Genomic DNA, 14,769 nt, shown 5'->3' on the forward strand with positions numbered 1-14,769 from the left:
CACATCATTCCAGACTTTCTTCCCATCCTTCCAAAAACAAGAACAATCCCAATGATTCTCTGTGGCACGTTTACCAGATCTGATTATTACTATCTATCTCCCCCCCCCCCCCCCCTTCCCCTTACCTACAGAGGAAACCCTCGATTTCTGAGCTTCTCCAAGAAGGGGTTCGTCAAAATGGAGGTTGCACTTGTCTTTGTAGATGTCGTTCAGGGATTTAAACCTTTGTACATAACTCTGAGATTAAACTCTGGCTCCAGAGACACGACGGACCGATTTGAACAACACACATCATTCCGAAACAACAGGCCGTCACACCCACGGACAGTGCAGTGGTCAATAGCCATGGCTGGGCCACTATGGAGGGCCTGTGGAATGTCGAACTGAACTGCGCCACGCTGTGGCTGATGAGGGTACTGCTTTTCCTGCACACTGCAGCAGCTCTCAGTGCCAATGCTCCAACGTTCCACTCTCTCCACTCTCTCATCATCACAATTAGTCCAGTTGCCTATTTTTTCGCAATAAATAAAAATGAGTATAAGTAAATGGTGAAATATTTTTAAAAATATTCGTTTAAAGAAAAATAAATGAGAAAAAATAAAACAAATTTCTCTGGTGTTGTGACAGTGAACGAATCTCGTCCTATTGAGGTGATTGTGTTTGTCTGTTAGAGATGTTTTTATTTCTTTTGTAATTATTATTATATTGTTATTATTATTGTTATTATTATTCTGATTAGTTCTTTTTTACTCAGTTGTCACCTCTTCCCCTCCTCTTACATGAACAGTGCTGCTCTGTTTTGGACTCGTGACGGTGATGAAATTGATCAACATTTTTGCAATAATAGTAAATTATGATGAATTTTTGCACCAAAAGCTCCCGATCTCACTCTCTCAGCCATGCTGACTGTTCTTCCTGACATCGACAGAATCGCGTCTCTTGTCTGTGTTTTTCATTGACAGATTTAATAAAATTGTAAATTAATGGATCCCTCTGTCTTGATGTGGTCTTCTACACTTTGGACTTCACATGCCATAGCAGCTGTAACAGGATAAAACTGAAATCTTATGAAATTGAACTGCTGCTAACATCCATATATACAAAGGAATGAGAGGAAAGTAAAGTATTTTTCAATGCATTTATTATTGTTGATATGGGTCGTCAAGTAGTACCACATGCAACTTCACTTCAAGAGTAAACAGACTCAAATCCATTTTAAATAAATGAGGTAATGACTTTGAAATTACAACATAGTGTTATCATAAAGAATGATGCGCTGAGTTGACACAAAAGCACATTGTAATGCACACTAAAAGCAGGACAATGCCTAACCATTAGACAAATGTTACCCTAAATGCCCTAATAAAACATTATGGAGCAATAACAGACTATTATCCTGAGATCAATAGTTATTAAGTCATAAAATCATACTCTGAGTGGAATCTAGTGACAAGAGTCACATGATATTCACTCATTTCTATTATATAAAACGGAAAATACCTCGGGTATCTGCTGTGCTTACAGCCAATTTTCGGTCATTTCTTTATTTGCACACAAGAAAATCCCTAGAGGCTTCAAGGACAAAGGGTCACATAGTCTGAATCTTCGCATCCTCTATCCTTGTCTCCTTCTCAAAACACATTAGGAGAAGGCTTAAGAATAAGAATCTCAGACCCTCTGCTCCAATGAGTTTTGAGAAGGCGAGAAATCGGGGGAAAGACTATTGAGATTCATCCAAACTCCCAGACCCTTCAATAGGCTCATATCTGATTGTTCAGCATCTAAGGTGATAAGAGAGCTGAAGGGCAAGGCATAGACACTTACAGAGATGGATACAGAACAGTTTGTCAGGGAGGTTATTTACTGTAGATGTTTGGACACTTTAACCATGCGTTATTTCACATTTTAACAGGTACAGTTGTCACTCAGTCAATATATGAGGTATATATGGCAACATTGTTTAGATGTAATGACATATCTCTATTGTGTTCTTTGATTCCCTTGATCCTTGACCAATTGAATCAGGTGTTTGCACTGAGCTGGAACAAAATCCAGCAAACCCTGTGGGTCTCCAAGACCATGATGAGCACACAGTGATACGGGGTGTGCTCTGTAGATCTGAGAGCACTAAATGTACATGTAGGTCGACACAAATGTTTAGGTAGTAGGAATTATGTGTTGTTATTGGACAGGGCAGTGGTGTTTGGGTGTGTATCAGAGGAGAGAGGCACAGTTCTTGAGCAGCAGGGGCTTGGCCAGCTCTAGTATGTCCAGGTTGGGGTCCAGGGATCTCCCCAGGCCCTCCAGAACCATGATGGCAAACACAATGGATGCAAAGTTACTCTCTAGCTTCACCTGCACAGGTAAAAAAAAAAACGACAACATCAACATCAGGAAATCTCACTGCACTTCACAGTGAGGTTTCCTGGACATAGGCCTGATTTGAATACTCCTAAAATGTATCTTTCCATCCTTCCTTGACGATATCACTGACAGTACTTGATTGGTGAAAGCCATGCAGTGGAAACCTTGCTTTGAGCAATACAATCACATGAAATCAGTGATTACTTCAAGGATGGAAGGATGCAGTTTTAAGATACATTTGTATTAGAACAAGGACCTTGATTAAGCCTACTCCATGACTAGAATGCACCTTTCAATTGAGTTTCTCCATTAAGGTTTGGTTTAGGACTAGACTTGGGTGCTTTTTGTGACAATGACACTTAGCTGCAAGCTTCTATGACCAATAGTGAAACAGTATGAAAAAAAAAAAACAAACATAGAAAATGATTCATGACTTTTGGTTTTTAGGTGACAAACAGAGTTTTTAGGTCCCACTCCTCTGAAGTGACAATTGAACCATTCCAGTATTCCTTAATTTAGGCAGTTATTTGTTCCTAATGTTTACCTTGTGGTGGATGAGCAATCCAAAGACTCTGGAGAGCAACTCAGCCACATGGACCTTCAAAAAAACAAATAATGAGAAAACATCATGCTTTTATCTCAGTGTATGCTTCATGTTGATGAATTAAATGTGGCAACGTTTAATTCCATTGCAAAATTGAGAATGGACACTGTTATATTTGGTACTGTAAGAGTAATTGGAGCAGATTCCCTTTCAGTATAGAATGAGAACAGAATGTGTGTTGGTCTACTGTACAGTGGCGTATGTACCTTCCCCAAGGAGAGTGTGTTGCTGAGGGCATGGTCCACCAGCTCTGCCATCTCCTTCTTGAACCGAGGCACATCCTGGCACTCGTTGGCCCTGGCATGGTTCAAGATCAACTCCGCCACCCGCTCCCCCTAAAGAAAAGCAACATGGGTGTTATGACACAAAGTGACCCCCAACATCTCTGCATCCCCCATCCTAGCACTCAAACATGGGAAAGACATTCTGCCTCCATATTTAGTAGCAGCTCTAAAGTCCTAATGTGCATGTCTGGTGTGTGTGTGAATGTGGTTTGTGCGTGTGGAAGAGAGAGTGTGCTGTGTACAGTATGTGTGATATGATGTGGCATGTGTGTGTGTGTGTGTGTGTGTGTGTGTGTGTGTGTGTGTGTGTGTGTGTGTGGTTGACCTTCACCTGTCGCAGTACCACGGCAGTGAACACTGCTCTGAAGTTGTGCAGGTCCCTGTCACTGAGCTGGGCCACGATGCCTGCGTCCAGCAGCACCAGCTGTAGGGGGGCCGGGGAGGGCCTCATGCTGACCATCACAGTGTCCCACAAGTCAGTCAGAGTGGCCCGGCCCTGGGAGTCCCCATCCCCACTGCCAGCCCCACCATGCTGGACAAGGATGTTCCCCGGATGGAGGTCACCATGCACAAAGTTATCCACAAACACCTAGAAGAGCAAGAGAGAGACACACACACACACACACACACACACACACACACACACACACACACACACACACACACACACACACACACACACAGTCATGACGTTTACATGATATCAAGAGTATATGCTTAGAAGAAGTTGAATAATTTAATAATCAACAAAGATAAACCACTGGTGCAGCCAGGCTCTCACCATCTTCAGAAGAGTGTTCACTCCCATTCTGGCTATTCTCTGCTTCACCTCCTGAGGAACCTCAGGGCTTAGATAGTTGGAGATGGGTTCACTCTCCTAACAAAAGCAAAGAGGTAATTTATTACCTCCAATTTTGTTCCTACTGGTGTTGAGTCGTTCAGGGGAACCTTAAAAAATAGTATTGTAGTATATTTCTTGTCAGTCCAACATTGTTATGGTCTCATTATTTTGTGGATATGAACTTCATACATACAAGCCTACACTTCCTGGAATAGTCTCATGTATTTTTGAGTAAAATGCCCCTTTAAGTGACCACCTCAACCCACCTCAAAGGTTTCCACTAAGATGGTCCTAGTCACAAATGGTCGGAGGGGTATTGGGAACTTGACAAAATCTACATCCCGGAAATTCTCACAGAACCTTTCAATGTTCTTGGCTTCAAACCGAAGGTCAATCTGCAATGAGATGATTCAATAAGTTAATGAGGCAATCGAAAACTGTATTAAACTAGTATTTCATCTATACTGATACTCTGGAAGTAAATTCTGTATGACTGTCCGATTGTACCTGTTTGGTCATGAGCTTCGCAAACTCCTCCACTATCTCAGGTAGACTGAGCCATTTGAGTCCCGGCAGACAGCTAATGAGCCAGCTGCCTGTACTCATGAGCAGCAGGTCAATTTCTACCTGTCTTCTGATCCCTGGATGGAGCACCTAGAAAGAGAGAAGAGAGAGACCATTCATTGAATATCTCCTAACAGAAGAGGACCATGTCCCATACAACTCCCACAAGTGTTTTCACTCATGTTGACTTTTTATGCTGTCTTCAATCAAGTGTACTTCAATCAAATGTATAATAAATGTGTTCTTGGTACACCAGCCTCGTCACACCCACCTTAATAGCCACAGGTATCAGATGCTGCTTGTCTAAATTCTCCCCATGATGGCTCTCAAGGTGGCTCCTCTCTCTGCTCTCTAGCCCCTCATCCTCCTCCTGTCCCTTCCACCACTCCTTCCCCAGGCCCCACATGGAGCTCAGAGCCCCCCCTAACCCGGGGATCTCCCAAGCCTCCAGCAGATCTTCCTTCTCCATCTTGTCCACCAGGCTCTGGAAGTCCAGGTCCTCCACACTGTCCACCCTGGCCCAGCCGCGGTACACCTGGGCCACACAGCCTGAGCCCACAGGCTCCTTGCCCTCAAACACAAAAAGCCTCCCCCAGCCCTCGCCAAAGGCCCTGCGCAGACATTGCTTGGTGTAGGCCCAGGAGTGGGGGTGCACGTGCACGTGCAGTTTGGAGAAGCGATCGCAGAAATCAGGAGAGAAGACATCCCTCCGCGTGCAGGCCCACTGGCCAAGTTTAATGAAGGTAGGACCAGAAGTTTCCGTCATCCACAGCAGGGCATCCAGCCAGCGAGACGCCCAATGAGAGGAGATAACAGTCAGGGGGTACAGCAACAGGAGAGGGCCAAACTTGAGGAGTAGTACTAGGGCACGCAGGCTGAGATGCAGGAAGAAAATAAGTTTGTGCACCTGCACTTTAGCCAAGGACTTCCTGTCTGTGGTCTGGGGTGCAAGGGAGGCCTCTTGGCACCTGGCTACAAACGATGTGGCGTTCACTGCGCCCCAGCACAGCAGTGTGACTTTTGGCATCTGTGTTAAAATCTGGCTTCTTTTTCCTAAACATGTCCTGGTGCTAGGTATAAGTCGTACTCTTGTGAAACTTCCAACTCTGTGGATGGTGTACCGTAGGTTTAAAAGGAAGCTTCTTGCACTGAATGCAGCCATGTTCATCATAATAAATAAAACACTTACAAGAATAAAAATAATAATAAAAATGTGCAACCACGATTTATAAACAATTCAATAAAATCACCGAAAATGTGATGACTTCAACTGCTGACAGATTTCCCTCGATATTGATGTCCTCCTGTCACAGCCCTTCAAACTTGCGTCTGCGTTCTTCCATTGATCTTCCATAGCTGTGTGTCGCCCAATCGGACCTGTGCTGTAAACTTATCCAAATGAGCTCTCTAGGTATGAAACTGTCCTGTGCAATGTCTCCGCATGTCCGAGCGCGTCCTCTTTGATATCACGTCCGACTGAAAGTCAACTGCTACTGCTAGCAAGTTAACAAGATACACAGTGTGAGTGTTGTTTCTTCGCTGTAAATTATTACTATTGGTCTTACCTTCTCTAGAAATGAGTTGGTAACGAATGAATACGGCATTAAGTTGATTCTTCCGTGCAGCCCCTTAACTAATGAATATGTATATGATTGATAGAGCTGTCAGCCACCATGCATTTTCATTGAAAACATTGCAAAACAATACACCGCCCACTTCCGGGTATGTGCGTCATTCCGTACAAATGCCGTCTTAAAGCCGTATACACACATTTTCAAGTTAGTTGAAAAACGTGTTTTAAATACAATAATTAGTTGAATTAGCAATGAGTTTTACGCAAGTGCTACGCTAACAATGTTTTACGCATTACAAATTATGCTACCGAGATATAAGTCTACTGAGTTATCAATGCAAATCTTACTGTGAGACTCACCATGCAGTGGTGTTATCCAACAGAGGGAGACACATACTGGAACAAGTTGAGACGTATTTCATTTGAACGACTTTAGTTAGTTTGGTCAACTTTCAGTTGTGATAAATGTTTTGATTTTATATTTGGTCACTGATATGCTTGCTTCACTGACTTCAAAGACTTTAGGGAGAAATATTCCCAGTCACGGTGTGTGTCTTTGGATTGAGGGTCTCTCCACTTCCCAGCTGTAGAGGGGACTGGGGCAGGGGGATCAGCCACACAAAAGGTAGGAGAAACGCCAAACAGATGTTACAGCCCCCACCCTGTCCCCCCATCCAATGATGGGCAGGACAAGCTTTTCAAATCTCTCATGCACTTCAAAGGGGGAGGTCAGAGCTTGGCCTGAGAGGTCACTGAGATTGTTCCTCTGTTTCAGGAGATGATGCCATGTTAGTGAGTTGCTGATTTTTATGGGTTCTCATTGAACTTTCTCAGTCAGAACCCATATTATATTCCTACACAGGGGAAGTCCTAATGTTTTGTTGATGACTGGGGAGCCACACTCTAGGCCTTTGCTAACCTACCTATGCACATCAAGTTCACATCAACGTCAAGTCAGACTCAAATCTAGCTTGTGTTCTCTCTCTCTCTCTCTCTCTCTCTCTCTCTCTCTCTGTGTGTGTGTGTGTGTGTGTGTGTGTGTGTCTCTCTCTCTCTCTCTCTCTCTCTCTCTCTCTCTCTCTCTGTCTCTCAACCAAATTATTGCCAATTCATGTTAGGAAAGAGGTAGGCCTTAGGGGTCAGCACATGTTGTTATTGTTGTGGCTCTATTGGAGGGTGTGTGTGTGTAAATCAGTAAACAAAATGTAATTAAAGTGTATCAGAGATAAGGTGGAGGGCAGGAAAGCCATGCCCCCCTCATGTCCCCACAGAGAGATGAAGAGAGGCCCTTTAGCACTTTTAATTGGCTCCCAGAGGAGGACTGTTATTTATGTATTCAGTTACGCTCAGCTTTGCCCCTTCCTGCTTCATTCCTCTTTTGAGCAGGACACTCCGTTTCCCCAGCAACCAGGGCTCCAATCGCTCAGCCAGCTGCAGATTAGTTCAGCAGTGGGGGGTTGGGGGTGGGGGCAGAGCCGATGATGGAAAAGGAGAGGAGGAGGGAGGTACGGAGGGAGGGATAGAGGGAGGGTGGAGGGTGGGGGTCATGAGAGAGGGAGGGGTGGGAAAAGTTGGAGAAAGAGAGAGAGGCAACGTCATTGAAAGAGAAGATAGTCAGAGAGAGAGAGAGAGAGTATGTGTGTGTGTGTGTGTGTTTGTGTGTGTGTGTTTGAGAGAGAAAAGGCAAAAGGGGAGTAAAGCTGCAAACATTTTAGGCTGAGAGGGAAGGGATTGCCATTTTTTCCTTTTTTTTTTCCTTTTTCAAAGAAGTTTGTAGAGAAACCTGGAGTCCTTCTGCCTGCTTTGGGAGAGGAGGCAGGGGCCATGCTAAGTGAGGGAAGTCGGAGGCAGGGGTAGGGGTGCTCAGTCGGAGGAGAAAGGCAAGTTGTTCCGAAGGAAGTCATGCGAGTGGATGCTGCCTTATCCAGTGTCAGATTTCACAAAATGAGAGACCACTGCAAGAGCACTTCTACAGGGCTCATCCAGCTGAGAAAGGTAGGGTGTGTGTGTGTGTATGTGTATGTGTGTGTGTGTGTGTGAAGGTGCATGCGTGCTGTGTGTGTGTGTGTGTGTGTGTGTGTGTGTGTGTGTGTGTGTGTGTGTGTGTGTGTGTATGTGTGTGTGTGTGTGTGTGTGTGTGTGTGTGTGTGTGTGTGTGTTTAATATTTGCTATGAATACTCAATTAGATTATTTACTTTCGGACTGAGATAGTAACATAAACTTTTATTTATGTGGGTGTATGTTGTGTTTCTGACTGCGTTTCATGTTGTGTGACTCCACACCTTTGCCCTTTTATCAGTGAGTTAGTGAAAATCATGTTCTGTATATCTGGGTGCGTGCGTGCGTGTGTGCGTGCTTGTGCGTGCACGTGCACGTGCACTTGTGTGCAAGTGCTGTAATGTGTTTGTCCATTGATAGCACATCAGAGCACAGCCCATCATGCTTTATGCCTCTGTTTATTTGAGCAGTATTACATTATGGTCTGCTTTGGCTCCAGTCTAAAGTGTGTTTGAATGTTGCTCAAGTAGGCTGTCCACTGAACCTCTCTGTAACAAGTTCATTACTCTGTCATGGTAGAGTCATGGTAGAATACCTTCAGTACAGGCAAAGTCAACTGATACAACAACCATGCATATAGCTCATATGGACATCAGCTCTCATCTCCTTATGATAAATGAACCAAGACCAGGCAGGAGAGATGTGTTGGATATAGGAGAATAGTGAGACTGAGACATGCATGCTAAAATGGGTGTCGATTTGTCAAGCTTGCAGGAGAGAGGAGGAGAGGAGGAGAGGAGAGGAGTGCATAAGTGGATAAGTGAGGTGAGGCATTCTTTCTTCTCTGTGAACAATGGCAGCTCTTCATCCAGTCCCCTGGCCCCTGCATTGTTGTTAGTGAGTCAGGGAGCAGAAACAGAAACATCCCCGGAGGACTGGAGTTCCTGGAGTTCAGCCCTGGGTATCTCACTGACTGGGGAAGTTGCTAACTGCTGGCTTTGCATTAGAGATGTGCAGGTCATCCATGGGTGAAATAGCATACACATATTTGTTGAGTGGAAAGTGGTGGGAAGTGTTTTGGTGACAACTGCATGTTTTTAATAACTGTGTGTGTGTCCGTCCGTGCTTGAGTGCATGTGTGTGTGATTAAGGTGACCATGAGAGACAAAGAAAGCTCTGTCCGATTTCTCGCCATGTTCAGTTTACCAGGAACATCTCCAAACTTCTATAAGTACTGACCATTAAGAGACTATCTCCTGTAGATAGCAATCATCCCCTTTAATTCAATTATTTGGCCCCTACAATGTTCTCAATATGTCATGTTACGCAACTATTTGCCTTGTAAACAACATAATTTTTATGGAACACTTAAAGCAGAGCTGTATTCTACATATCATGTCTATCTTGTATTGTCATTTTCCCTCTTAGCTGTTGTCAGACACATAGCAGCCAGTTTGATTGGCTGAGCTGTTTACATTTTCTGGGAAGATGACAAAAGCTAACTGGATTGACTGCTGCATGGTCCAATGTTGCTCTGTTTTGTAAACTGGTGTATTCTCAGCCTAACACACGCACACACGCACTCATGCAGTCTTAAATCGCAGTAGATGTTGGGAGAATGTTTTCTCAATATGTAGTGACATTGTAAACTTATTTTTCAATATGAGAACTCGAATGCCAGATGTTTAGTATTGTGACAACAACTGTGTCATTTCTCACTATTTAATTTCACAGTGTTTGGAACCATTTTACATTGGCTAAATGGATCTCACTGAATAGTATTGTATTGGCCAAACTAGGAAAGAAATCATAAATTTTTGCACTAGGAACTGTCAATGCAAGAGCAATAGTCTTTATATAGTGTGTGTGTGTGTGTGTGTGTGTGTGTGTGTGTGTGTGTGTGTGTATGTGTGTGTGTGTGTGTGTGTGTGTGTGTGTGTGTGTGTGTGTGCAAGTGTATGCTCATGTGTGTGTGGGTGTGACATCTGTCCTCTAGCTTAGTGCAGCCTGTGACAGCAGGCTTTTGAGAACACAGCCACTTCACCATCCTCTTACAGGAACCAGCTTTTGACAGGCTCTCAGCAGGGCACTCCCTGTGACTATAAGGACCCCACTGGGGCCCACAGGCACTGCAGAGGAACAGAACAGACTCCTATCATGGACAAGCTGCTGTCGTTACCACGGCGTCACAGTCAGAATGCGTCCTGCAGTGTCCGTGAAGGAATTCTTGATGCCCAGGAGTTCAGGAAGGTTTTTTTGGGGGGGGTGTGAGGGGGTCTTGTGCATTGTGTGAGTGGTGGGGAGTGGGCCTTGGCTTTAGTCATTATCAAAGCCATCCCCCATCTCTTCCTCTATAGCCCGCCCCCCCCACAGCACCCCTTTACACACACACACACACACACACACACACACACACACACACACACACACACACACACCGAGAACTGCGCTTGCAAGCTGTTGTTGCTCAGTCCAAACCCCTGTCAGGTCAGTGAAGCCTGTGAAGTGCCTTGGTGGCTCAGCACTGTATTAAAACAGAGGAAAACTGACTATGGTTGTGGGAGAACGGGTGCTGTGATTTCAATTAGACCATTTAACAAGACATGACAGTGAAATCCCTTTCCTGCTGTGTTGTTTATAGTTATAGTGCAGTTCTGGAGTTGTAGTGCAGTGTGGTACAGCCTTGAATGGAAAAGGCAGAGTCAATTAAGTGTGTAAGGCTGTTAAATGTGGTGATAGAAGATCTAACCAATCATGATGAGGACCATCCAAAAGCCCAATGTTGTTGGCTTTGAGGAACTACTACGCTGCCTGTGTCCGCTGTACCCACACACATTCATACACAGATACACACAGTAGAGTTAGTCACACACACACACACACACACACACACGTACACACACACACACACACACGCATGCGCACGCACGCACGCACACACACACACACACACACACACACACACACACACACACACACACACACTCTCTGGGCTTCAGTCACCACCAACACCACCATGGAAGGCGAAAAGGAGCATTCGGCACGTCTGTGTTTGGAAGGAATGTGTCCTCTTGGAAGCATATCTGGCAACCCCATCCATAGGGTCATACTAATGTGGCTAGGCTGAAGACACAGCTTGTTGACTTTGGCTTCTGAGACCATGCTCTATGCAGGCTGAGGTGGAAAATGTTACAGTGTGTTTTGTTTGTCTTGTAGTGTGTCTCTCTGAGCAATATAGATTTGAATCTGAAACCCCTAAATACAACCCAAGTAAGCTGTAAAGCGCATAGGCTCTCCTTGTGAAGTTCCCACTTATTAACTGAATGAAGTAAGCCATCTTGTTTTGAGAATAGTGGGGTCATTTTGAGTGAGATAGTTTAGGCCCAGTTTTTCTGTGCTTTTCTCAATACCAAAAAGTGCTATACAAGACACCATCATTACTTTAGAAGCATAAATAACACTGAAAAGATACAGTGAGTTTTAAAATAACACACTGAAAAGTAAAAAAAGACTCCAAAGTGCCTTCTCAGTCCCTAACATTTAGAGTTCCTTTTCTCCAAATGAAAACAGAGAAAATAATGTTGTTAGTCTACAATTACAGAGCTACTGTTTGATGAGAGTTATAAAGAATGTCTTGAGATTCATCCAAGTATAACAACTTAATGAGCATGGCTTTAGACACACAGCAGACTGGCACCTTTGATCACACACAGTATTCTCCAACAACCCAGGGAGCTTAATGAGCAGTTACTTTTGTCTGTCTGCTTGCCTGCCTGCCTGCCTGCCTGCCTGTCTGTCTGCATGTCTGTCTGTCTGTCTGTCTGCATGTCTGTCTGTCTGTCTGTCTGTCTGCCGGCCTGTCAGTCTGTCTGTCTGTCTGTCTGCCTGCCTGCCTGCCTGCCTGCCTGCCTGTCTGTCTGTCTGTCTGTCTGTCTGTCTGTCTGTCTGCCTGCCTGCCTGCCTGTCTGCCTGCCTGCCTGCCTGCCTGCCTGTCTGCATGCCTGCCTATCTGTCTGTCTGTCCGTCTCCACCATGATCAGATGGCATCAAATATGATCACACCGACTGACTGCAGTATGCTATGTTTTATTTGGGCTAGTCTAAATGCTCTCTTTTGCTAAGACTCGTAGTGTTGCTGGTCATTGGGTGTGTGGGGGTCAAAAGCTCATGCTCCGCAGCGCTGCAGAATTCCATCTCCGGAAGAGCACTTTCCCAAGCTCTCGCCTTCACTCTACTCCCTGGGAACGGCGGGGGGAATTATAAAAATCTGTTCTGCTTGGGCGTGCAGGGATGGGATCAGGAGCGCGATGGGAATGCTCAGGCGGAACCCCAGAAATGTGAAGGGAAAACAGGAAGGGAAAAGGAGAATTTGGCAGCGATTTCATTTGAGAGACTGTGGCTAGGAGGGGAAATATAATCCTGGACTGAAGAAGAAGTGAAGTGAATAAGTGCATTGCAGTGGGTTCATATGTTGTTGAAAGGATATTCAAGACATACCATTATATTGTTGAGGGGATATACAAGACATTCAAGTATGTCGGTTCTTGTGTATCTGCCATGTTGAAAAGGGGTTTATATCACAGTACAAGGGTGTAATACCAGACAGTTCATTGTGCAGTGCTGTATAAGCATTATGTATCACACAAAGATGATGTATCTTTTGTATGAATAGGCAGTTTTTGTTGTCCCTATAATAGGTTCAATAATGGTCTGAAATGGAAGACACGTCATGTTTTCACCTGCCTTCATTGTGCGTGTGTGCGTGTGTGCATGCGTCCGTCCGTCCGTCCGTCTGTGTGCATACAATGAGCCCATCGTTAGATCCCTACTTCCACCAGCCTCCCCTGATATGCATGTGGGTGTGGGTGTGGGTGTGCACATGTGTGTTTGTGTGTTTGTATGTTTCTACGCTTGAATTGAATGTGTGTTTGAGTCAGTCAACCATTTTCCTGACTCTGAGGGCCTGCACAGTGTGTCCCTCACCCAGACACCTTCACTCTATCTCTCTCACACAGGAAAGCCATTGCAACCTGCTAGCCTCGAGCTACTTTTATTTGGCACGCTTAGCCAAGAGCACCTACTTCCATAGTGAAGTTTGGTAAGCCGTCGACTTAATGGCCCGACTTATACTGTCACTGTATGATTTATTATAGCCTTCTCCACATTACACACACACACGCAAGATGCAGGTGCACTCCCAGATTAGATCGGTGATGTGTAAGACGTTTTTGTTCATTTCATGCATACATACATACATAGAATGACTGTGAGTACTGTAGGCATGATGCTGTGGCTTATATTACAAATCAGACTGTATGAATCTGAGATATATTCAAAGAAACAATATTGGATCAGCTAAGCAGGCTACAGTTGTAGCAGTATTCACATCAGAAAAGCAGTATTGGATCAGCCAATGATTAATAGGCTAGAATTGGAGGTTTGTCCAGAGGAGCTGGTTATGAGACTAGCTGGCTGTAACTGTAAAAGCAGTATTGGATCTCATGCAGACTACAGTTGTAGGCTAACTTTTAGAAGAGCAGTGTTGAATCGGCTGCTAGAAAGTAGACTAGAATGTGAGTTGTAGCTAGCTGCTGGGACTGGCTAGCTGGCAGAGTCTGTGGTCAGTGGAGCCAGCAGAGTAATTGGTAGCAGATTGGGATGAGTGAGGAACGGTGTGGTGCAGGAGTCTCTCTCTTTGTATGGAGGAGGAGTTGACAGGCCTGTAGGGGAGGGAATGAGGGAATGAGGGAATGGAGGGATGATGCCCCGCCTCTGAGAGCAGTTGAAATACGATCCTTCCTTCCAGATGGGGGGAAGATAGAGGGGTTGTTTTCTCTGCCTCCCTGTCTGCTTCATCCTCCTCTTCTTCTCTGTCCACTAGTGCTCTCCTCTTGTATCCTCTTCAGCTTTCTTGGGTCTTCTCTTCTCTTCTCTTCTCTTCTCTTCTCTTCTCTTCTCTCCTCTCCACTCATCTCTTCCATCCTTTATTCTCTACTCTTCTCTTCAATTATCCTCTTTTCTCTGATGTATCTACTGTATATTTCTTGGCAATGGGGAGCAGTATCTTGGGAAAGGGATCATACAGTATTAGTCTTTGTCATAAAGTCACCTTCCCCAGACTTGAACAAAATGGGCTATATACAGTAGACAACCAAGGGTAAGGGTTGAGTATAATTAAAGTACCACAGTGTCCTTAAAATCACCCAGACCTGTCTCTCAGTAAACACCCATTGAGCCTACTTTGCTAATCAGTTGGCACTGCAGTGTCCATCTGTGTCTGCTCCCTAGACTGTATTGCTGCTAACGCTGCTAAGTGCAACGTTAGCCTGCTAGCGGCACTATTTGAGTAAAGTGGGTTGTGGAATGAGACCTGCAAACTCTAAAGGGAATTGAAGGGAAGCCCTTATTAATAAAAGGCTGCGGTCAGTAGGAGAGCAATGGGGTTTTCTGGTCTTTTACAACCACTGACTGGTGGGGAGAAACTAGGCATTTTTGTTGACCGTGGGGTCTCCCTCTGCTTCCGCCATGCTCATTCAGTAC

At 44.8% G+C, this 14,769-nt stretch overlaps 3 protein-coding genes across 3 annotated transcripts in view; 2 read left to right on the forward strand and 1 right to left on the reverse strand.

Moving 5' to 3' along the window:
- LOC310802224 (SRSF protein kinase 2-like) overlaps nucleotides 1-988 on the forward strand; it is a 42,952-nt gene extending 41,964 nt beyond the window's left edge. The window contains exon 14 of the mRNA XM_083666515.1: nucleotides 1-988. This exon is cut by the window's left edge and continues 1,690 nt beyond it. The gene's annotated coding sequence lies outside the window, so the exon portion shown is untranslated.
- Nucleotides 989-1,059: 71 nt separating this feature from the next.
- On the reverse strand, nucleotides 1,060-6,271 carry adck2 (aarF domain containing kinase 2). Its single transcript, XM_083666269.1, has 8 exons — nucleotides 4,929-6,271; nucleotides 4,601-4,747; nucleotides 4,360-4,488; nucleotides 4,034-4,129; nucleotides 3,584-3,841; nucleotides 3,175-3,303; nucleotides 2,909-2,962; nucleotides 1,060-2,355 (listed from the first exon to the last, which is right to left on the reverse strand). Exons 1-8 carry the CDS (start codon nucleotides 5,826-5,828, stop codon nucleotides 2,215-2,217), a joined length of 1,854 nt encoding a protein of 617 aa, XP_083522395.1. The 5' UTR covers nucleotides 5,829-6,271; the 3' UTR covers nucleotides 1,060-2,214.
- Nucleotides 6,272-8,050: 1,779 nt separating this feature from the next.
- LOC310802051 (DENN domain-containing protein 2A) overlaps nucleotides 8,051-14,769 on the forward strand; it is a 30,584-nt gene continuing 23,865 nt past the window's right edge. Inside the window, exon 1 of the mRNA XM_083666306.1 lies at nucleotides 8,051-8,225. The gene's annotated coding sequence lies outside the window, so the exon portion shown is untranslated. The remainder of the gene's footprint in view (nucleotides 8,226-14,769) is intronic.

Source organism: Argentina silus, assembly GCF_951799395.1.
Source record: "Argentina silus genome assembly, chromosome: 3".
Lineage (NCBI taxonomy): Eukaryota > Metazoa > Chordata > Actinopteri > Argentiniformes > Argentinidae > Argentina > Argentina silus.